This window comes from Notothenia rossii, assembly GCF_949606895.1.
Source record: "Notothenia rossii genome assembly, chromosome: 4".
Classification (NCBI taxonomy): Eukaryota; Metazoa; Chordata; class Actinopteri; order Perciformes; family Nototheniidae; genus Notothenia; species Notothenia rossii.
Genome location: NC_136902.1, coordinates 77,337,852 through 77,362,792, shown reverse-complemented (window position 1 = coordinate 77,362,792; position 24,941 = coordinate 77,337,852). Strand labels below are relative to the sequence as shown.

Below are 24,941 nucleotides of genomic sequence, written 5' to 3'. Positions count from 1 at the left end.
TGATAAATGCACGTTTTGTTCAGCCGGATAATATCCACATGTCTACTCTACTTTCATAATTTTCAAATCATAAATGTAATCGCCAGAAGCAAATTGCTGACGTTATGCTATAAACGAACTACAGCCGAGTACAGCAGGGTTCCACGACTTCAACGTCACACCAACTTAAGATCGATATTCAAACATACAGATTCAAAATTGTACAAGTTGAAGCGTGTGTTTTAACAGTTTTCAAGAGCGCAGGTACTTGCTTTCAAGCAGAACAGGGGCGGACAAACTTAGCGGGAGTGTTTACGTGTTCGGCGTAATGACGTACAATGGCCTCGACAACTGCTGTAGTTCTATTCAGCCACTTGTTAACAACCATTGTTTTTCATACACGTAAACTCTTTAAAAATCACCAGTGGGGTCACTGCTGATGTATTTAATGTTGTAGAACAAAACGTGATCTGTCGCTTAATTTTGTGTCAACCACCTTATTTCGAGCTATTTTCCCAAATCCTATGGAAAAATCTCATTGACTCTGAGACGAGGGAACCGGATGTGGTAAAATGCTAACTCACTTCCGGGTTTTAGGACTCGTCAATGCACCATTCTATTGGCTAGCGGTCAAACACATTGTACGTGCTAAAGGGGGGGGACATCTCTATGCGGTTGACCAATCACAACAGAGCAGGCCAGCTAACCAATCAGAGCAGACTGGGCTCTGGTTTCAGACAGAGGATGAAAAGAGGTGCTGCAGCACAGACAGTATGAGAAAAATAAAGACCTTTTTGAACATTAAAGCATGGAGACATGTCACAGTAGGGACACAAAATACAATTCTGAAACCTGAAAATTAGCATCATAGGGCCCCTTTAAGGCTGTGAAATGGGTGACCCAGTCAACTGTGCTGTAGCCGGCTTCAGCTGTAAAAACTCAGATGATTGTTGAACTTTCTGCCTTGCAAACCCAGCTCCTTACATAACTTCTGAGAATCATTTAGGTAACAAGTGAACTCTGACTCTAGATGAAAGAGCAGCTCTGTAATAGGTTTTGATGTCTTAAAGTTGATGAAGGATTTCTTCGGCACCCCTCAGATAATTACTAGCATAATGACTGGAGCTCAGCCCATGGGGTGGGATTACTGAGGGACATTAACGATGTCGATCAGGCCCGTGGGGTGGGACTGTGGTCCACTTTTGTACATTGTCTTTAGGATTAACTGTTGCCCAAGCTCTTGTAATGCGATGCAATATGTCTGGGGCCCTGATTAAAAAACACCCACACGTACAGTAGACTTAACCAACGATTGAGAACAGTTAATTATTCCGGACATAAATCTTCTTTCAAAGTATGTTTAAGACCTCAGTCTTGTAGTTACTTCAGTGACCTGTTCTCATGTTCTCATATGTTCACAGGACCATACGTATGAGTTTTTGGTCTGTGTGATTATGCCACACAGGTTTACTTAAAATTTGTGATTTTACGGGAATCATGTGCTGTATAGAGCCATAGACTGCATACATAAAATGTACAAAGTCAGCTAGACATTTCACTCAGTGTTATGCTAAGCTAAACTCGCTGGCGGATGATTCCAGTTTTATGTTAGACATATTAGACATATTTTAGACATATAAAAGTTATACGGACAGTTTTTTCTTTGTGCCTCAACATTTGAAGGAGTTTAGTTGGGTTGATAACTTGAGAAATGTCGATTAAATATCTCGGTATTCGTACAGTCTTCCATCAGCAGCATATACTTTTTGAACTCACAACAGAAACTACAGCTCAGGCTCAACTCTGAGAGCAAATGAGCTGCTCCATTCGACTGAACTGGAAGCTAACAGATTGACCCAGAAGCTTTGCCAACGTGAAGCTGTGACTACTAAATGACTCATAATCATTTCATGATTGACAGCTCAGACTTCCACCGCAGACAATAATTTGTAGGCCTACGTCTGGCAGACAGGTAGATATTACAGTCAAACACAAAAGCCACAAGACGTTTCACAAGATGGCTGCCTTGCTAGGACACAACAATCGGGTTTACTGCTAAAATATTGTTGGAAAGTGGAGCCATCCTGACTATCATAATTAGAGCAACCTTGTAACTCAGTTTCAGCCACTCTGAGGCTTGACGACAGACTCATCTGCAGTCTGCCAGACGACACAAAATCTCTTTTAGCTGCCAACCCTATCATTAGCATTTCTAAACAAGTACAAGATACCTAGATAACTGTCATTCTCTGCCCATTGTTGCATACTGTGGTGCAGACACGTAGCTATGAATAGGAGGAAAAGCCTATTTCAAGCAATTATAATCATCGGATCCTGCATAGTTAGAAGTCTTCGTGCTGACAAAACCTCTGCAGCTATATCTTTGAAGTCACAATTAACTCTCTACCAACGTTGTAAAATGTAGTATTTAGTCAATTTTAGAGACTGGCTGTGGCTGACATTGTTTACTTACTGCTCACTGTATAGACACGTATGTAAGTAAGAGTATTTGGTAAATCACATGGCAAAAAAGCTACTCAGGTTCAAACAAATCCAGCAGCTAGCTGACTTTTGTATATTCAACATGTTGGTAGTTATCATACTTGAATTGGCACTTCATTTCCCATCACCTTTCATGTTGCATTAGGGGATAATATGAATAAACTATGTAGGTATAGTTCCATGCTATTAAGTAGACTATACTAAACAAAACTAAGTTTAAAAAAGGTGAAAATGGGATGTCACATTTGTACTTATACATGCATTTTTTATTGACAATTACTTTTTCCATTGGATACTTTTGTCTTCAGTGGAAAGTTTTTTTAAGACTTCAGTTAAACTTTTGGCAAAAGTTAACTAAACTCGATTATAGTCTGTATTTAGGTTTCGAGGTCCATCTTCCCTTTTATGTAATGTTCTGTAACGCAATGTCTTACTGAAAAACAAAGAACATGAGATCTGTCTCAACACCTATTGATGATCGTATAACCCTTGACCCCAGAGAGCAAATGTTCAACAAACACTGCTCTACACACATCATCAGGTCATTTTCTCTTGAGTGTACCAGTGGAGATAACATCTCCATAGAAGAGTCAACAGTGAAAACAGTTTAAATATTTCACATTTTATTTTGTTCTGCTCATACAGCTCAACAAACTGCTCTCATGCCAAAATTCAGACATCAACTGAACACTCATTCTGTTAAGTACCATTTAGAGTTGGACAGCACAGCCGTGACTGACTCACTTATGTACACACAGATTTATCCTGATGACATTACAAACATCATAAATGAGTACTATGTAACATACATAATGATATACAATATTTCAAACATCTGCTGATCAGTTATTGGCCCAGAAGGAACAGATAAATAGACAGAGCTGAATGACAGGCTTCTGAAAAATAAGAAGCAAACATATAATCAGTCTCTTTGGTGATTTCACCTCATTTACTGTATAATTTCAAAAGAGTAGAGAGCTCCAATATGCTGGCTGAGAAAGAATTATAATTATCTGTTTAAGGCTCTGACTGCAATGACAAAGAAAGACCCTGTGATCATCCAAACTGGTGGGTAGTGCAGGGAAAATGCAGATCAGCCACTGCTTCAGTGACACTGTAATCCTACATCTCAAGCACCACATGTGCATGTGCTGCTCTATGTCTAATGTACACCACTGCTCCACAGGCCATTGCATGGCGAGACTTCAGTGATGTGTTTGGACTGTGTTTTATAAGTGCAATGTACAGTGGCACCACCCAACTTATTGCTGCAAACTTGTAACGGTAAAGTTATAAAAACTAACAGACTTTTTTATTTTAGCACGACAGGCGTTATTGTATAAACCAACATATATTGGGTTTATTCATACTGTTTGGTGCTTGAATCTACTGCATCAGACACGATTAGGCATAGAGCGTCTCCAACTGTGTTGTCGACTAACAGTGTGACTGCTTTAGTAACAATTCAAAATGTGGCACAGACACAAGCTGGTGAAGAGAAATCCCTACATTTACTTGTAGTTTATAATGAACTGGACTGCAACAATCCCAAAGAAACTCATAGATTCAAAAGTAATTTACAATTTGGTTGTAATCCAAAAGAAAATGAGTAAAAATAAACAGGATCAGTTACACATGTGACTTTTCACAAACTGAAGTTGCTCCTTAATTTAGGAAGCAAGGTGCTGGAGTGGCTTTGGCTCTCAACAGTATAATTATGGAATCTTTGATTTGGGATTAAAGTTAGTTTACATTAAATTCATGTTCTGAGTTCAGTGAAATAAATCATGTGTTCGGGGATGCATTACAGTGTAGAACATAGACAATTATATATCATTATATCATCGTTTGGGCATCGAATCAGACTCATACGAGGAGTATACTTTTAGTACATAACATCACTGTCTGGACACCTCCCCTCCAAGTCAGCTCACGTTTCCTTTGGACAGATCCAGTATGATATAGAGTTCATGTGCCATAAAACTTTATTAGCTCCATTATTTTTGGTTGAATGCTGGTCACAGTCATATTTAACAGTTCAGACGGGCTCTGGGTAGCAGACAGCCATCTGTCTTTTAGGCATCAACAACAGGATGTTTCCTGCAACGACTTTACAGCTCTCTGTTGAGCTATTGCTCCATTGAATAAAAGTCAATCCACCAACAAGCTGTGAAGATGTCCAGGTGAACATAAAAAAAGTCCTTGCATCAATCTCAGTCCCCTCCAATAAGTCAGCAGCTTTATCATGAGTCACAGGAAGCATCTCCCTACTGGACACAGACATACTTCTTCCACCAGGACTTGGAAAGCATCTTCATCTTATCGGCCGTGCTGCGGACCTTCCTCTCCCTCCTCACTCTCCTGTCAGACTGCCTCAGCCCGACAGCGATGGCCGCATCAAACACCTCCTTCAGATTCTTTTGTGTCAGCGCTGAGCACTCAATGTACGTTACAGCCCCAATTTTTTCCGACAGTGCCCTGGCGTCTTCCTCCAGCACGGGCATCTCCCTCCGCCTGGACAGCTCGATCAGCACTTTGACATCCTGCCGCAGGTCGCACTGTGTGCCTACGAGAAGAACGGGTGTGAGGGGGCAGCGGCGCCGTATTTCGGGGACCCACTTCTCCCAGACGTTTTGAAAGGACGCCGGGCTGACCACACTGAAGCAGAGCAGCAGGGCGTCTGTCCGGCTGTAGCAGAAGTGGCGGAGTTTGTCAAACTCATCCTATTGAAGAGAGAAATAAATATTTAGCAATGTGATGATGTCAGGCCACTGAATATCAACGTTTAGCTGTGAATAAATATTGTGTGATGACTCATTTCCATTCCCGTCTTCACTCACACACACACACACTATAGCACATTTAGTCATTTCTTTACTGGTCAATACTTTTCAGTACGAAAAACATCACATGAAAGGCAATCGTGCCAATATCAATTAAATAAACTGACTATTTTGTGTTTATATTGTGCTAATACATAGCATACACAAGCCCTGCCCCCACTAGACTGAATCTGTTAAATTAACACTCTGGAGCCACGCAGCTTTGACTAACAAGGGCCTCCCACACCCTTGAGTACACAGATTAAGTTTGGCAGAAACTCGACACAAACCTCTCCTTCTTTCCCTTTAACCCTCTCCTTTCCCGCTCACGTCAATTCCTCTTTCAACTAATCCCTCTTTACCTAAACAAGGCTCTGTGTCACCTCCGGATTTTCACACACAACCTCAATATCCTCACAAACAATCAGTAAACAGTCCGAATGCGAAGCTTAACGAAATGCAGTTGAAACTCATCAACTTCCCGCAAAAAAACGTTGGCTGTACTTTCCAATCTGATGACGTCCATCTACAGAACATACAGACATCAACATCTCTGAGCAAAGAGCAGCTCTGTTTATCAGCTTTGGCGGCAGCTGTTATCATTTTCCTCTAGACTGTTTCTGTATGGGCTATCTCTGTCTGTGTCTCTGTGTCTCTCTCTCTCTCTCTGTTATTCCTCTGTTGTTGTTTTTTGGCACAAGCTTTCCCCTTTTGAAATGGCAAAAATATAGTTACAGTTTGCTGACTTTTATCAGCCCATATTTGCCCAAGTTTGTCTGCATGTGTGCGTCTTTCTGCGTGTGTGCCGTTTTTACACTGGTTGCAGCTTTCAACATGCGGTTAGATTTTAGACGCATTAGGTGCTTGTTCAAATGCCTCGTTCCACTTTACAGCACAGGTGATTGTGTGTTGAACTGGCAGTGCCCTTACAGCGTTTGTGAATGTCAAATATGCTGCTCCCAGGGCAGGGTTCTTTTGGTTGGATTATGAAACAACCACCCATGCTCCAGGGGAAAAAAACACACTCTTTCACAAGCTGTTCCTTCAAAGATTGCGCTTGAGTACCAACATCATAATGAGCAAATAACTTTTGCCTGGCAAGCTCCCTGTACCACCATGTCCTTAAAGCAGAGAGTTGTTTTACTTTATTTTTTTTTCCATTAATACCTCCCATCTACCTTCAGGCTTTTCCCTCTCCTTCATCACCCTGTCAATGCACCACCATAAGATACCTATCTATTGAGGTGTTATTTTCATTCTAGATGAAGATTGACAGCAGAGCCCAGGAATGTAGCCATTTTCTATACAGAAGAGCTACCTGAAGTAGCAGGCGAGAGGCCCATGTGATGTAAAGACTACGTGCTAAATACTTAAGTCAACTATTTAATTATTCAGTCAAAGTAAAAAAATACTATAAAAACGCTTGAACAGATAAATGCTTAAGATGTGATAGTAAAATGGCTTATTTTATAGAACCAGCAGCCCCACAAAAATAATATAAAAACATGAAAAGCTAAAAAATCCTTCCATGTGAGAAGCTAGAAAAAGGTGATTAGCTGATGGAAATATGCTTTAAACATTTACTGATCAGCACTAAACACAAAGTTCAGATGAGGCTGAAGGAAGTAGCAGTCATTTTGCAGATATATGGCCATGAAGAGCCACGCCACTAGCATATGGCTAAAACCTGACAGATTGAGAGGCATAGGCTACATTGTGATATGGACAGGGTGCCAAATATGTAATGTAATATGTCTTTGTGTTTGAACAAAACTCACCTGTCCTGCAGTGTCACATAACTGTAGTCTCACTGGGTTTCCATCCACCTGTACCACAGCTGTTGACATAGAAAAAGACACAGAGATAATAAGTCACAGCTGTCACCATTACTTTTTTTCAGTGAGGCTACACACACACACACCAGAATATTCTTTGGAATAAACAAAACCTGCCAGTTGAGAATACAAAGACCCCCTGCTCTGCGTTTCCCGCTCACAGACGGCCTGCTCTGTCTCGCCCACCCACCCTGCCAGTTACTGTTGAGACCATGCACTTTACTGTCGCTTGGACCCACTCTGTGAGCTTTGTTCTCCGCTGTGTTTTGATAGAGGCCTTTCCAAGGTCCACTAATAGGGGGTTTGTTCAGGGACTCTCTTCTATTAGGCCTTATTTCCAGATTGGAAAAGTGGATGAGTCATTTTAAAGTTTCATTATAGGCCCATTTATTATTTTCAGAGGAGTGAGCACAATGCAAAGCAGCAGGCACATGGAAACATTTACAATACGCCTGGAGTGTATAGTCGGTCATACCACCTGATCAAAGAGTTTGCTAGAACGATTCGTGTAGTAGGACAGGCATGGTAGCATTACAAAGGCAAGGAGAAAGAGCAGGAGGACAGAAAGAAAGGAAAGTGAGAGGGAGCCGCCATTGTGTAATCATTTTGTAATCCCTGACATATGATACTCCTTTGATTTTTTTTGGACTAAAACTCCCTCTTATCGTCCCCTATTGCAGCCTCTTGCTCCGCTGTGCCACCTGTGGCATTGCGTAACTGCTCAGAAGTCAGCTTTCAAGAGGACGCTCTGATTCCAGGGCACCAAGAAATGACATCACCATTAAGGGCCCCAACTGCACAATCACTCTCTGTCAGGCCTAGGCGAAAGACAATCTCTGCCTCTGAGCCACTGCAACAGATGTGCCTATTCCAGTATGGAGCAGAGGGCTCACGGGTCAAGGCTGACAACAATAGGCAGAGTTGTGCAATCCAAAACCCCTGAGACGGAGACGCTCTCTGTCCAGTACGGGAGGGTTGAGCCAGCGCTCGTCTGAGGGCGGTGTGTGTTCTCAACAAGGGTTTTATAGGGTGTGTGTTGGCCAAGTTGTCAGTTTTACAGCTCGTCAGTGTAATATGTCAGTGATTAATAGCAACATTTATTTAAACTAACAGTTATGGTTACAGGACACAAGTATTAATTCCTTACATCTAAATGTGTGATTGTGCAGTTATCAATAGGCCTACTTTCTGATTATTATAGGAGTGACAACTTCATTCACAGTGTAAGATTTTCAGAGTTTCTGAAGAAAAGCTCAGGAGTGACGGTCTGAGAATGTTATCATGAAGGTTATCAACAGGTCACAGGTGTGTGTAATGCCAACACTGACCAGTTTAAAACAAGTTTCCCCTTTGGAAAATTGTGATATTTGCACTCAGGTTGCAGTAAACAAAGCCTGCTGGGACAAGTTAGACAGCTTGGAAAGTTGAACCATGGCAAATGCAAAACTGGCAATCTCAGGGAGGATAACTAACGTGCATTAACAAAGAGGAAAGTTAGATAAAGAAAAAAAAATCATCTATCGTACAAATAGAAAAATAGGGTGAATGGCAGAATGAAAGGGTGCTCTCAAAACAGGCAAAGCTGGTGAAATTGAGTGATAGTCAGGCAGGTGGAAACTAGCCGACTAACTTCTTAAGTGGAAAACAATATCTTTAATTCAACATCATAACTGGACAATATGCTCAAATACCAATGCACAGTCTATCTCGCAGAGTATGTCTTTATATTGATTGGTTCTCACTTTTGAAGGCTTAATGCATAAACCATGCTGTAAAGTCATTTTTACCTGAGAAGTCATCAAATGCAGTAGGGACGTATCTGGTTGGGTAGCCATTCGTTGTGTAGCTGACCACCAGACTGGTTTTGCCCACAGCTCCGTCTCCGAGCAGGACGCACTTCAGCAGCCGCTCCCCCCCTGGCCGGCTCTGGTTGGGGTTGTGGGGGGGTACCGGAGGGGCCATGGTCCGTCCGTAATCCATTGTTGGAGGTGACATTAAAACAGCCAACACTTCACCGCGCTCTTCGACGGGCAGATGAAGGACCCACCATGAGAACAGAATCCCTTCTTTAACAAGAGTTTATCATAGGTTTATAGTCTCGAGATGGACTCGTGCGTAACACCTCTGCTCCTGTTCTGCGCGCGACCAATTCCACTGTGGCAGATCTGCATCAGGACTGAAGACTGGGACCGAGCCGTTTACAATGAGAGGGCGGGTCTTGACTAATCCCACCCTCTTTACCTCCCAACAGGGGGCTGAACGGGCTGAACAGACAGGTTGGGAAGTCTGTATTAAAGAAGTTTATTCTAAAAAAAACATATGCTTACTAGACTCTTTGATGAATAGAAATGTATATCAAATTGTTTAACGTGTGATTCTTTCATTTATATTATTTTTAACAAGATAATTTATAGTCCACATCACAACCAATTGTGTCATTATTTTTAGTCAACTTACTGTGTTGCCATGAGCTCATTAAGTTTGAAACTGGGCAGACAAGTCCAGACTTGTCACTATCACTGTAAAGGAGGACAGCCTTTATGTCCGTTATGAACATGACACATAAAGTACTGAAATATAAAACCTACTCATATCTATCACCTGACCTGACCTACTTTATTTCACGACCAGCTGAGCATAAAAAGTAACAGACTGTAAATATAGTGGAGAAGATAAAAAACCCAAACACAACTCAATCAAATCATACTTGTATAAGGAATGGAGAAATTCAAATGTAACTCTTTCTCTGATTGGGTAGTTTTTAAAACTGTCCAGTGGCTGGAGTCCTCCAGTTTTCGCAAGCTGTCAGACCCAATGGACACTTGAAAAACATCAAGTAATATCCTGACTTTTGTCGCCTCCTTGTGGTTTTGTGAAAGAGACAGAAACAGAAACTACCATGCCTGAATATTTACAGGGCAAGCAAATTAAGATGCCCAAAGTGACCCTTTTAAAATAAGTGCATATGTAAAACCCTAACTTTAAATCACATGAGTCTATAAGATCAACATTCATTAAGAAACCGTAGACCAGTAACAAACAATAAGCTGCAACACAATTTAGCATTTACTGCCGTAGGCCCATATTCCTGCACCTAGTGTAATTTCTGGTTATCCAACATTATCTGAAGCTATACATATAAAGATCATACATAAAGTAAGTCATTTTGGTTAGATAGTATAATATCTTTATGAGTTGTATGTCCCCTTCTCTAACATCGAATAAAATACATACTGAAAAAGCATTTTTCCAAGATTAAAACCCTAGTTGTATTCAGGAATACAAAATAATCTGTATACTACTAGAATGGATGTTATGGCTGTCTGTTCAGAAGTTGCTTTCCTGTTTGGATTTATCTCCCATCCACTCAGCAAAATCTAAAAAGTTAATTATGTGGTTGTCTAGACTAAGTGAGTCTTGTCAAGCTACATATTTTTTTAAATATAGCTTGACAAGAAATAACTCATTAAATTAACATTTTCTTAATTAATGCCAGGCTGTGAAATAGATAAGGAAGTCAGTGCCTACAATTTGAGTGTTCTTTTCAGAAGAAATCCAAGACGATTGATCTCATTTTGTATTATTACAGAAAACTGCTGCAGGAAGCTACTAAGCAGCAAATGTCTAAGGCTAACAAGTGTTCATGTTTAGCTGATCATGTCTGTTAACACATGTTCACTGAAGCACACATAGTTAACTTATGCAATAATAAGGCATAACAACAAACACATTTTGGTATGAGGTTTAAATGCAACTGCTAAAGGAAAATGTGAAGCTGCAGAGTATCCTGAATAATTGTATTATTCCTAAAACGGATCTACTTACAATTCTGTATAAGATACCTACTTGTCATGGTGCACATTACACAAGTATTGTACAGTATATGTACAAAACACCATTCTCCGGAAGGCAATGGTCAGGTCAAGTGGTTTGTTGTGGGAGGCGGAGTCGCTGTAAGCGGTTGTCAGAAGTTTGAAGTACTTTGAATCAGATCATGCACTATAACCTGCAGTTACTGTTACAAGGCACCTGCTGTATTTCACTCCCGCATTACTTCAAAAGGCTTCAAATAATGACATTATGAGTTCAGAGAAGATATCTATCTGAAATACTTCCATTTTGTATCATGTGATCCTAAAATGAAGTCCTGTCAGGCCATTTCCTTCCATATATGATACATCTTAATTATTAAACATGTAGTAGAAGATTCTATTTCTCTAAATATTATGTTACAAATGTTCAGTGGTGTGAGCTGAAAAAAAAATACAACTCAAATGAATGATGTGAATAAAGTAAATGCCTATGTGGGTGAAAGGAAACAGAAAGTATTGAAAAATAAAGAAGAAGTGTGACTTTAATTGCGTGTAGGTAGCATTTTCATTTCACTAAGCTGTAGGTCAGGAATCACACACACACACACACACACACACACACACACACACACACACACACACACACACACACACACACACACACACACACACACACACACACACACACACACACACACACACACACACACACACACACACACACACACACACACACACACACACACACACACACACACACACACACACACACACACACACACACACACAGTCATGAAAATGATTATGCATTCAGAAAAAGTTCATGTGCTGACACATGCATCTTTAATTGCCAGTTTTACGCTGCCATGAATAATGATGACCCCTGTTTTTCACCTTATCAACCAACTTCTCTTTTTTTAGGTGAGTAGCTGTTGATGTGGGAACTTTCCATTCCTGGTCATTGTACCTCAGTTGGATTACAGCTCTCAGCCATCTAAGACACTTCTTGAGTCATTTTTAACATATTAAAAACAGTGAATATTTCCAACGATCATCAAGCTGTGTCATTGAATCTTTTCATCTCCGACATCACCAGCTAGAGTCCCATTCAAGATTCATACACCTTGATTACGTTTAAACCCCGACCCCAACCTCCAACCCCATAAATTAGATACAGCTAGAGTATAAAGTACCATGCGTGATCCTCATCATTGTCCGTTTAAGTAGCCTCCCCTCCCCAGTCTCTGGAGCTCCGATCTCTGGAGCTCTGAGCACAGACTGCGGGGTAAGACATCTGAGTGACATCTTGTATCTCTGGGAGCTTTTCCTTAAGTTCTTGTCCATCAGTGTTTACTGGGATTTGGGTTTGGCGCCACCAGGAGTTGAGTCAGGAGGAGGGCCACCACCATGGGCAATTCTACAAAGACTGTGAGAGAGATAAATAGAAAATAGTTACTGGGGGCCTGTCCTTCCAACATTGCAGTTTTGAATTCTTACACATTAATTTGCTGCAAAGGCCCAAAAGTACACTTCACCATCACTTGATGCACATGTATGCTAACCCTGCTGCAAACCTCATCATGTTTGTCTTATGTATTGTATATATATATTATATGTTATATAAATTGAATGGCTTAATTGTTGTTATTGTAATCAATGTAGTATTGCTCCGATCTGACTGTAATTGTAATGCACAATTGTTGACACTGGTTGATTGGACATTATATGGAAATTAAATTGAACCCAACAGATCATCTGCGCTCCAATGAGCTTGTCTGAGTGACAGGATGTTCTCATTAATCAAACATGTCCCTGTGATATACACAAAGACAACCGTTTTGTTTTAAACCGTTAAGTTGACACTAGCAGTATCCGGAAAACATGCAGTAAATAACATCAAGTGTGGATACTACAACAGACAACTAAACTGACTCAGCAGCAAAATACCAGTGTTGGTGGCAATATTGCACCAGAAGATGGAGCTATACTCACGTGTCCTTAAAGTTGTCAATTTTGCCCTGGATTTGTGCAACGACGTTGTCCACCTGGTCCTGTTAAATAACAGAAGTGTTTAAGTTATTTAAATGAATATGAAAATAAAGGACCAGTTAAAGTGACAGTACAAGGGGCCAATTAAGAGGGTTATTACCTGGCGTTGTCTGTAGAAAAGTGGCAAAGAAAAGACAGCGATTACACCTGCAGAAAAACAGAGAAAAGTAGATAAGTTGACATCAAATCAGACAGTTATATTTTAATAGATTCAACATTTCCAGTAGTGAGATCTCTTACTGATGATGAGCAGAGTAAGGCCATTGGACAGCTCTCCCAGGTATGTCACAAGGTACACCAGAACCAGCAACTAAGACAAAGAGAAAGATCAGTTACTCAGTTAGTTTAACTCCCATCAAAGATGTCTGCAGAAAGAAGTAAATCACGCTGCAATATGGCATAATGCCCTTCAAATGTTCTCTCTGTGGAAGAAAGGAAAGAGTCTACTGTAAGTACAGGACTCCAAATATGGTTCTCTGTGTGTCCCTTTATATCTCATCATGTCACGGTTCAGTGTAAGGGATCCAGCGCTGCCCTGATATGGGACACCCCTGTCTCAGATGGTAAGAGGCTCCAGCTGATGCGTCTCTGAGCACCTCCTCCTGTCTGCCAGGTCACATACCGGCCAGGTCAGAGTTGACACTCGGAGGGTTAGGGGGCTAAACCATTTACACTGACTCCCCATTTACTGCAAATAGTTTAAGTCTGTCTGGTCAAAAACTGCTGCTGTTGATTAGCGAAATGCCATTATTATGTCAGGTATGATTGAAATAAATTCAGATATTAAATGTACAATACTTTGTCAAAGTGGCATTCATTTATTATGTAACTTTTCTTAATGTTTACACTTGCACTGTGAACTGAAAGAAAACGTTTAAATAATTGTCAAATTTGTATCTTTTTTAGAACTGATCAAAGAGCTATATAAATATCTCCATTACAAAAGTGGCAACTAAATAGATCACATTTTTACAGTGATACGTGACACACTATACCAATGAACATACAGTACACTGGTCATAAATCTGACACTGGTACTGACCTTCAATGTGGATTAGTGTGAAGAGATGGTGTCTCTATTGATACTGATGATGATATGATGACACTGCTGTGTGTGTGTGTGTGTGTGTGTGTGTGTGTGTGTGTGTGTGTGTGTGTGTGTGTGTGTGTGTGTGTGTGTGTGTGTGTGTGTGTGTGTGTGTGTGTGTGTGTGTGTGTGTGTGTGTGTGTGTGTGTGTGTGTGTGTGTGTGTGTGTGTGTGTGAGTATATTAATATATATATGGGTTTATGACGTGTGTGCACTTCTTGATTTAAGCAAATATTCTTTACATGTCATATATTAAAACTTTAAATGTACAATGTCCTGTAATACTCCACATATACTCCACACCAATGAAAAGCAATATAAGAACAGAGCTTGTGTGTATTAGAATTACTACCAATATACAAAAGTTGTATTTTGTGCAGCAGTTTGACATCACATTAACTTGGCGGATGCTTTAGTTTCCAATTTGTAGTTACGTTCAACGAATTCATCATGTCGACATTAAGAGCTGTAGATGGAACAATGACCACTACAATATATAGCCTTGATTCAACCTAAAATCATTATATCACTGTTTAAAAATATGTAAAAAAGGTATATTTATAAAAAAACTGTGGTAACGTATTTTGGGTGATGACAGGTGATACTGATGCAGGTTTGATAAATATAAAAATAATGCTTCGGCTCTACTGGCAAGAGAAACATACCCAGAGGCTGAAAACAAAGCGTAGATGAGAAGAGCAAAGCTCCTTTTTTGGTGGTTAGAACCAATTTAGTAATAATAATTTGAAAGGATTTTTTTCCAAAGGGACAAATTGCTTTCCACATTATTATCAAAAGATATGTTTTTTGGGTCTGACAGTTGCCGTGAGTGATGCTGCCCTAATTTAGAAGTTGGGTCGTCAACTGTGAGCTAGCATAACGAGAGAAACGGTTGGCATGGCAATGCTGTCATCTCCAGTGATGTGTGCAGGGATGATGGAGGGAGGAAGATGACTGATGATGGAGACAAATTAAAGAATGCAGAGAGGGAACTGATGTCTGGGTTAATGAAGGGGAGAGGTTAACTAGACAGGGAGAAGCAAAGCTATACAGACAGGTCATTAAGAGAGAACAACTTAACAGTCCTCACACACAGACACACATATACACACAGAAAATGTACTTAATTGGCTAGCTAAAGCTCACCTTGATGGACTCCAAGAGATTTTTAACAAAAAGGAGTCCCTTCAGAGATTCAACAGCAGACATAGCCAACACGATGGCTTTCTGCATGTAGAGGTCGGCCTCCTCTCCACTGAGGGTGATGTCCATGCCCAAATATGACCTGAGATAAAACAAGAAGAGGACATGAGATGCGAAAAAGGAAGCTGAGGAGGATAGAAGTATTGGCAATAAACAGAAATGTGATACTTCCTGTACTGGTCATAAAATAATTATATTTAATGGCACAGTGGTACAAGTTCTTTAGCTCCTATCCCTCAAGCCCAAATATATATCAAGTCAGTGACCAGCAGTCAAAAGCCATTTTTAAAAGTCGCCTTTTATAGAAAAAGGTGTATCAATATTTAATGAAAGCACTTGAGCCAGCTTTTTATTAATAACCGTAATTGGAGAAAATACTACATTATTTGATATAAGCACAGTCAATTATATGTGAAGTTCAAAAGGAGTTGCTTACTTAAAGAAAGAAAATAGAAATGTGTGGAAGGCGTGTGGCCAAATTGACTCAGGGGTTTGTTTTGGAAAGCATCTATGCACTGTGACTGAATGGGGTCAAGCATCATTTCCCTATTTTGACCATGTTCCTTTTTTAGGAAAGCTGTAGAAAATAGGAGGGATAAACATCCAGTGTCCTTAAAGAATACATGACAGCATATGATCTTACTTGAAGGGATGCGCTCCATCTCCCCAGTTGAGGATGAAGAGGACTTGGTAGTAGATGCGCACTGAGATGGTGAAGCACATGACAGCCAGTAAGACAGTGGAGAGCACAGAGATGACGCTGAGCTGGAACAAGGACAGCAGGCCGACCACTATCCCTGTCAGGATCATGCCTGTCCGCTCCGTGTCCTTCCAGTAGATCACGTCCATCACTGAAAGACAAGGTGAGAGGAGAGGGAGGAAAAGATTAAACCAGAATAAAAACAGTGATGTTAATTTATGGAGAACAGTGTAGAAGATGATGAAATAAAACAGTATTGAGTAGAAAAATCTTTTAAAAAAAGTACAGTTGGCTCTTACGACTTATAGGACAGATACAGTATGAAGACATTTGTTTTTGAATAATTACATTTAAATGAATAAAAAAAGAAAGAAATGCTCAGACCAATGTCTTAACATCTTAAACAAGCTGGTTTCTAGCAATATGACTGGAGCCTCCATCTTGTATCCACACAAAGGTCTTTAATTTGTCTGGGAACAAGGGAGAGGAAGAGGAAAACAGTGGTTCTGACATACTGTAGGGAAGAAAATGAGAAGAGAAGGAAGAGGGTTGGAAAGGGGGGACATGAAGCAGAAAGCAGTTCTAGCTTTCAGCACTCAGAGCAGCGACTAGGACACGTCAGGCTGCTGCTCTGGCTAAATTTAGCCCTCGGATGAAAGAGGGAAGCAAGCGGTCGAGAAGAGAGCAGCCTTTCACAGCACCTGCCCACAGACATCAGCCGTTAGCAGCCCCTTTTCCACACCCTGCTGCTGTCCCTCTCTGTCACCCGGCAACAGCTCCCTTGGAGACAGAGGCGTCCGAGTCATGCTTTAGAGGAGTGGACTTCAATTTGTGGCTATTTTACCTTTTTATCTTTATACTGTAATAACAATAGTATCTATTGCTATGACAATATTCTCCTTGTTTCATTAATACCAAAAGGATATTTAATTAAAATGAATATACTGTTTGATACAGTCTTTCAACCATCAAATGTGTCTCTTTACATAACATCACCTTTTGAACCCTTTTAAATGACCATGATTCCCAACGAGTTAACCTTCAATATTTATTTGTGCTTTTCATTCAGTGAATTGCTTAGCCTTTGCATTAGAGAAAAGGGAAGCCTGTTCACAGACAATAGATAGGTAACTCATAAGCATCACTGAGCACAATTTATATTACCCATGATGCCACTGAAACACACCTGTCCACCGGTTTGTTTGTGCTGCTGTCATTCTGAGACAGGTTTGCTCAGCACATTGGTGTCAGAGCATCTAACTAAATAAGAACAATTGAAATGAACCAACACTGGAATGCAGAGAGTATCAAATCAGTGAACAATGTCAACGCTTAAAAAAGGACATATGGAAGACACTTCCTGCAGTCGCCATTTTCCCAAAAAGTTTTAGAACATATTAATCAAGCATAATTAATGAGCTTAAGAAGTACTGGTGCCCATATATTGTTCCCTTAGGACTGAACAAGGCCAGCTGTGCTATGCTAAGCTAAGCAAAGCTAAGCGAAGCTAAGCTAAGCTTTTCTAAGATAATATATGCTAACTTTGCTAAGATAATATATGCTAATTAGCTATTGTCTGGGTATGATAAATAAGCCTTTTGGGAACTTTTAAAGAGGACCTCACTTCAGACTTCCTCTGACTTCTATTGCCATTAATAGCTAATCTCAACTAAACCTGTGCTATGCAAGCATTAATATACTTCAGGTGAACTTCTTGTGCAGCTGTATTATCATATCAGCAAATGAAAATACAGCGAATGACTGAAATCAGCGAGAACACTCTCTTCAACACATAATGCAATCCAATCCAGAACAATGTATGCTGGTGTACTAAGCAGGTGACTTAGTTACATATTATGAAAAAGGAGCATTGAGGAAGTGATTGAATTAAGGAATTATCAATTCAATCAATAAATCAGCCATTTAAACAAAAACATCATAAATCACATGTCTCGTGTATACTTTATGTAAACTCAGCGTGACATCATTTGATTTGAACCTTAAAATATATTGCATTCAATCCAGTTTCTGTCAGCTTAATCACATCTGTCCAATACATTCCATACTATAGTGCTGCTTGTGCCAAAAATGCAACCCAGCTGGCAAAATGAACTAGCATACCACAACAGGACAGTTTACATAAATTAATAAGACTATCGCTCTTTTGAATAATTGAAGGCTCATTATACATGCACTACCATGCATGATAGGTACAGCTCATCAGTTAAAAGGCAAACACAACTCTAGCTGACTGACGCTGCTGTCTCCAGAGAATCTGCTTTCCCACCTTCAGTCCCCTGATAGTCCAGCCTTCTCAACTCTACACTAAAGTCACAAAGCTTAACAGTCTAAAAGACCTAGAAGTGGTTTCCACCCCTTTCCATTCCCTGTAGCTTTCCACTGCCTTCCCTCTTCTCTCTAAAATTAAACACATCACTTTGCAGCTCAATGCAGTAAACAGATACATGGTCTACATAGGTGTCTCAAATAATCTTCTTTTTGCATCAATCGTATGTTCTCACCTTTACTGGCCATTTTAGTTACCGCTCCAGTGTTCCCTCTCACACCCTCTGTCCCTCTCAATCCCGTTAGGCTCCCCTCTCCCCTCTGAGCTGTTTTTGGCCACCCCCTGCTCGCTCAGCAGTCCAAAGGCCTGACAGCCCAAAATAATCTAGTTCGCAGCACCGCCCACCTCTCATCGCGTCTCCAAGAGCTTAACACTTAAGACATGATTCACCACAATCACACAAAACTCTCAAAATCCTTAGATCATATTCCTTTATGCAAAGGTAGATTCTGAATCAGAATGAATGGAAGGTATTCCTTTGAACTCACACAAAGTTATATAGAGTTGGGTTTGGTATTCATGTGCCATCCAACACCTGAAACAGGAGAACCCGGGTTATTTTCTGTTATGTCACCAGTCCAAACCTTTCTGTGCCACCACTACTGATAATAAATGGATGAGGAGCTTGATGTTCTGTCCTTTTTTCTTGTTAAGAGTTCTGAATGTTCCTGAAATAAAGCTTGTTCATTGTATAATGCTTGGCAACAAATAACCTGATAATCAGAGAGAATTGCTGACAATGAAATGGTTATTTTAATCTGCAGATTCAGGAAAGAATTACTCGCTTAACTGGTTTGAAAATTGAGACATTAGTATGCAGATAAACAATGTTGTTGCAAAGTCCAATAAGTAGGCTTGGGTATCATTTAAAATTAAAAGCTTTTCAAGTTTTTAATGTTACAAAATGCAAAGATATTTGATATGATGTTGCTGGAGACATTCAAATTGACAGAAAACACACTGAGGTTATGCAGCCTCTACAACAAGTAATAAAACCAAAAGAGATATGATGCTCCAATAGATGCATGTGTGCTATTTATTCAGGAAACCCTAAACTCTGTCATCAGCCCGGCCACACATTCATCAGCGGTCTGAGGGTTTACTGAACCCCCCCCCCCACATCCACTAAAATAAGACTGCACTCTACTCGACTATCCACTTAAAATGCCGCCAAGCTAAGAACAGGATTTTATCTCGCACTCTGTCTTTCTTGCTTTTTCTTTTGTCTCAAACAATCGTGCAAACAATCTCCCACAAAATAAAGGCACACACACCTGTCTCCTACTCTGTGTGTGTTTGTGTGTGATCAACATGGAAATTATAGCATCAGTGATGGTGGTGTGCTTGTCTAAAAAGTCTACCAATGCCAAAAATGCTTTCCCCGCAATTAGCCAATCATTCCTGAAATCCCCAGAGAGGGTAACTATGGAGAATAAATGAGCAGGCAGGACTTCCGGGGAGGCTATCTTTGTCAGCCTGTTCTTTAAGGTCCATGCTGAAAGCGAAATCTGATATTTCCCTTATTTAAAGTATTGATTAACGGGTGAAAGAGAGAGGACCTTGCTCGACAACAAGACCAAGACAAAGAGATGTGAGGACGGTGGTCAGACCAGTGAGAACATGATACTTCTAATAACCATCGTTAATAAACAGTAAATTGATAGTTAATACAGCCACAGTTAATAGGTATTTCTATTTCTAAACAATGAAATGATAATGAATAATGTTTTCATATTGTAGTGATGCTTCAATGGTATTTGATCATATCCTTTGTGTAATACAAAATAAAAGATAGGCATAGATAGATGGAGCAGCCACTAATTAGTAAGTATTTACAAATTACTATCTGTCTAAACAATGTGTTAAGCTTTACCAACTATCTATTAACTATTCATCAAGTTATTTTAAATCATCAGTTGCAACTTTATAAAAGCCATCCAAATAATGTTTATCGAAGACATATGCAAATCTCTGGTGTTCCGATTCTTATCATTAACACATACTAAATACAGTGTTTACACTATGTGCACCATAACTTCTTAAATATCCGACCACGGATAAGCGGGAGAAGATGGATGGATGGAACTTCTTAAATAAAATAAATTATAGGATATCTAAAACTTAGTAAACACCATTCATTACCATTTCTTTGGTTGTTAACAGATGCATAAATGTTTCTAACTAAAGTTTAATTAATCATGGTTATATAAAGGTGTAAGCTTATTTAAAGAAGGAAGGGTTGTACCTGCTATGATAGTGTTCTGATAGGTAAAGTCCTCTGATAGGTTAAGAGCTGAAAACCAGTGATCGCTGACCAGCTGTTCCTGAGAGTTTTGACCAATGGCAGCTGGCGTCGAAGATGACGGGCCTCTGGGTTGCATTGATGTGAGCAACTTGACTGAAATGGTTTCCCTGGTGACGGGTGACTCTGACTCGGAGGTCTGTGAGGCTGCGGCTGCGGCTGCCGGGAAACAAAAGATGATGTCACCATCAGAAGGACATCACAGCACATGAGCACATGCTCAGCTTGAGCTGTGAGACACAGTATTTGGACCGCAACATTTTAGCTGTGAGGTAAAATATGTATCACTTTTTCCAGTTATAACCTTTCTTAAACAAAATCTTCTGGATAGCATCGTGGAAACAAAAATAATTAGCAGACTTGTAGCATGTTAGTCTGCATTACTGGCTACACGCGAGTAAAAATAATTACCCACATAAATGGTGTTACTCTGAAAAGGCTGAAAATAATTAGGTTGGGCATTTCAAGATACATCTGAATATATATATAGATTAGAAAACATTTCATTAGTCAAATCATCATCATTAGATCTGGGAAGGTCCTTCTGAATTAACTGAGACAAACCCGATACCTGTTGGACCAACATTTGAACATTGTAAACCACTACTTAAACTTTTGGTTAGCAGACAAAATAAAGCACAACTCGACACTACATGGCCTACACACCCATTTGCTCTTTCTTACCCTGAAGTAGGGAGGGACTCTGTTCCATCTGAATCTGACTGCTGGGAGACTCTCCTCTTTGAATTCCTGCGTCTCTCCCCTGAGTTTCTGCCTCCAGACTTTGGGGAATGGGCTGGACTGTAATGGTCTCAGTTAATATGTGCTGCTCCACCCTCTCCTGCTCTTGCCTCTCTGAGGCCTCCTCTTCTTCCTCTCGCCCGAGGAAACCTTGAGTGTCCCAGTCCACATCTGGGGAGTCCAACAGTGTTTCCAGGGTGTCCGTGCGGATCAAAGGAGTGCGACTCCCCCGAGAGGCGCACCGGCGTCGGAAGTGTCGCGAGGCTCCCACAGCTTCGGCCTCGGCGATGGCGATGTAAGAGAAAGTCAGCTCGGAGGAGTTCTGCCGCGGCGTGCCCCAGATGGACGAGGATGAAAGCAGACCCTCGTCATCATCTTCCTCCTCCTCATCGTCAGACCACTCCCTGGCTGTCTGCAGCTCGCACAACTCAGACTCATCATTTCCGCCTGAATGGAGACAGAATAAGAAAAAATAGGGTCACCCCAACCACAGCTTATACAGGTAGAGACTGCTGATAATAGTGTGTATTGTAATCCAGAGGCATACAAGGATAGTGCTTTGAATGAATAGATGTGTCAGATAAAAGCAGCCAGGTGTGTCATTTGATGTCTGGGAGAAAAGAAGGTGAGACAAGTGAATGAAACTCTCTTTGATAAGTGCATAAACATCTCTCCTCCCCAAAAGTGTACCATTGATCAAAACTTTCAGAAAAAAGCCTTCAGGAAGCGGGGATTTTCTATTTTTGTTAGTATTGTGAGACAAAATTATTTTGTTCATCATACCATCGGTGCAGGGAGGTGTTGAGTCCGGAGTGGAAGCCACAGAGCCATATTCCTCTGGAAGAAAACACAGACACAATTTTACATGAATTACCAGACCACATGCAAAAAAGAAACATCGAAAAAGATTGTTAGAAATGTGTTGTTGCTGCTTTTACATGAAGTTAACCTTTTAAATACAACCCTTACATTCTTCTTATTAATAGGCCTCTCCAAATCTGCAATGTATGTGTATTCATGTGAAATTAAAATGAACATAAACTAAACATTTCAGTACCTTGTTGTGAATAACTGCTTTATGTGATTTAAGATGTCATAGACAACCGTAAATACAGACTCATTTTCTTACAAAGCCAAGCCGGCAGCAGTACCGGCCTTCACTACATTAGATAGCCAGCATGACATTAGCTAATAAATCAACCCAGGCAGAGCTAAGTGTGCAGCATACTCTCTTCTGCGCATGCTTAAACACATGCAAGTATTTATAAAACCACTTGAAAATCATGTGACTGTTGGAGGAAAAAGATGAAATAAAACACAAACATAAAAGCACACAACAGAAGCTTTTAGGGGAGAAATAACTTGCATTATTCAGATGCCTGCCTGCAAAGCCTCCTCGTACACAGCCACACAAACATCTACAAATCAGAGGGATGCAAGGACAACAGAATGCCTCTCCCTCTGCACTGCATTCATCAATTCAGCCATGTGTTAACCAAACGTAGGAGAGAGGAATGGAGAGCAGGCAGGAAGGGGACTGAGCTAACACATACGATGCTTACAGCTGTTAGCAAGAGAAGATGCTTAGCTGAAACACAATGGCTACATATAAAAAAAAGGTAGAGTGAGATAGAAAAGACCTCCCACATGGAAACACAGAAGGAAACAGCAGATCAAAAGCAGACTCACGGCAGTGGGAGAATCCTAAAACCTGGCCCATACTCCATCAAGGCATCGCTGGGCCCATCCAGTCTGGAAGCCCCCCCCCCACCTCCTCTGAAGCCGGCGCTCACCTCCTGTGGAAATACTCTCTCTCTTCCTCCTCCTCCTCCTCCTCCTCCCTGTTTCTTGGCGGTCCGTTGAGCAGCTTCCTCACTCTGCTATCACTCAGCAGCCCCGCCCTGCCTCCCCCCTCTCTCCTCCTCCTCTCTCCATCCCCTCTCTCATCCTTATGACTGCAGCTGTAGTAATGTGTGCTACAGCAAAAGTGAGAGGAGTGTGAGCCGGCAGTCCTCTCCCATTCATTGCTTTTCCTCGTCATGTGATTTCATCTTAGGATCTCATAGGACGAGGGTCTGAAAGAAGGAGTAACAGGTCATTAATAATGTATAACGTACAATATTTATGTACTGAGAGATGCATTTGAAGATGGGTAGGCTGAAGCCCCAGGCAGGTTCATAGCTTACCAGAAAGAGGGTTTATCAGATTTACTTTATTTAGGTAATATATATCACACTCACTTTCATATGAGAAATATTTGTACACAAAAAATATGAACTTTATGAGCAAACCTAAATTAATCATTAAACTCAAAGTATAAATAATGTACAAACTTAACTGCAGCAAAAGAGGAAGTGAGGTCTTTGCAATAGTGAAAAGCAGGGGGCAGCAGTTAGTAGATGTAACCGATGCACATTGTTTGAAAGGGAACAACGGAAATGGTTAGAGTAGCAAATGAGTTGCAGATACATTTATTTAAATATAACTAAATGTTTTGAATGCATAAAGGCAATAATAACATGTAAGACATTTAAAGTGAGACAATATAACTTTTGAAAGAAAATAAAAATGTTTTGTTGTTAAAGCCTCACATAGTCTGACCGGTAGCTAAGTGGTTTCAGTGGAAGCATGGCCAGATTTGGTAGAAACATATTCTACTTTGCTACCCATGTAAATGTGAGACAGACACAACTATTAGCTGGATTGATGTTGAAGAATCACATTAGGTACAGTCCTATTTAAAGCTGTAGAACAGGTCGTCAAACTCAAATACACAGTGGGCCAAAATAAGAAAATGGGTACTAGTCGAGGTCTGGACTGGTTCAATGTTTATTGCAAAACGTATTGAAATGAACTTATTGCACATATTAAACCTGGAACTAACAAAGTTTCAATTATTGCCTATAAAAACAACCTTAATATTACTCTACAGTATAACCATAAAACGTTACATAGTCTGTTAATTTTGGCTGTCTTTTCAATATGGTCCCGACGTCCTCTACAGTGGACATACTGTAACATTTAAAAATAAAATAAAATGAAAAAAGTCTAAATTGCAAGAGGTTTTTTTAACCCTAAATAGGTAGGAAATCACACAAAAAAGGAAATTGGAAGACACTTTTTTCCCTCGGGTCCCAGGAAGATAACACTTTTCCACTCTCGTGACCCCTCAAATGACTTTGACATAAGTCAAGCTGAACAGCAGGATACACACATTCATAAAGTGCATGCACCTGCTAGGGCAGGGATGGGCATATGGCGGCCTGCGGGCCGCATGTGGCCCCCACCTCCTCTTTTTGCGGCCCTCAGATTAATTTATAGACAACGTAATTAATAAAAAAAACATAATTTGTATTACTTGTAGTACTGATACCGTCCACTAGACTCCTAGTTACGTAGAGAGCTGCGTACATGATTTCAAATACCGCGAAATAATCTGTGACGCATTTGTGTGTATTGTGTTTGTCTCCCGGGGAAACCCTCACAAGAAACACCGGCTGTTGTTATGCCTGCTGTGACGTTAAGTTGCCTCTTGTAATTATGCCTTTACAAGCTTAAAAG

At 40.5% G+C, this 24,941-nt stretch overlaps 2 protein-coding genes across 3 annotated transcripts; both read right to left on the bottom strand.

The window, feature by feature from the left end:
* Window positions 1–3,087: 3,087 nt before the first annotated feature.
* On the bottom strand, window positions 3,088–9,520 carry rhoub (ras homolog family member Ub). Its single transcript, XM_079677809.1, has 3 exons — window positions 8,926–9,520; window positions 7,082–7,140; window positions 3,088–5,204 (listed from the first exon to the last, which is right to left on the bottom strand). The coding sequence occupies exons 1-3, from the start codon at window positions 9,131–9,133 to the stop codon at window positions 4,749–4,751; spliced, it is 723 nt and encodes a 240-aa protein (XP_079533935.1). The 5' UTR covers window positions 9,134–9,520; the 3' UTR covers window positions 3,088–4,748.
* Window positions 9,521–11,474: 1,954 nt separating this feature from the next.
* On the bottom strand, window positions 11,475–23,163 carry rtn2a (reticulon 2a). 2 transcript variants are annotated; one of them, XM_079677806.1, is made up of 10 exons: window positions 23,070–23,163; window positions 22,164–22,217; window positions 21,324–21,827; window positions 20,583–20,798; window positions 15,934–16,141; window positions 15,234–15,372; window positions 13,240–13,309; window positions 13,100–13,146; window positions 12,943–13,001; window positions 11,475–12,376 (listed from the first exon to the last, which is right to left on the bottom strand). In XM_079677806.1, the coding sequence occupies exons 1-10, from the start codon at window positions 23,098–23,100 to the stop codon at window positions 12,301–12,303; spliced, it is 1,404 nt and encodes a 467-aa protein (XP_079533932.1). In that variant the 5' UTR covers window positions 23,101–23,163; the 3' UTR covers window positions 11,475–12,300. The 2 variants fall into 2 exon arrangements, with proteins under 2 accessions (XP_079533932.1, XP_079533933.1); XM_079677807.1 differs by having other exon boundaries at window positions 20,583–20,792.
* Window positions 23,164–24,941: the final 1,778 nt, after the last annotated feature.

Bases quoted from the DNA above. Each gene is read 5' to 3' on its own strand.
- rtn2a (XM_079677806.1), bottom strand. From the start codon at position 23,100: ATGGGCCAGGTTTTAGGATTCTCCCACTGCC. The intron at 13,310-15,233 runs GTGAGCTTTAGC...TCTTTGTCTTAG, and splicing joins ATCTCTTGGAGTCCATCAAG to TTGCTGGTTCTGGTGTACCT. The intron at 12,377-12,942 runs GTGAGTATAGCT...TCTCTCTCACAG, and splicing joins ATTGACAACTTTAAGGACAC to TCTTTGTAGAATTGCCCATG.
- rhoub (XM_079677809.1), bottom strand. From the start codon at position 9,133: ATGTCACCTCCAACAATGGATTACGGACGGACCATGGCCCCTCCGGTA. The intron at 7,141-8,925 runs GTAAAAATGACT...CTATGTCAACAG, and splicing joins TGCATTTGATGACTTCTCAG to CTGTGGTACAGGTGGATGGA. The intron at 5,205-7,081 runs GTGAGTTTTGTT...TCTCTTCAATAG, and splicing joins TATGTGACACTGCAGGACAG to GATGAGTTTGACAAACTCCG.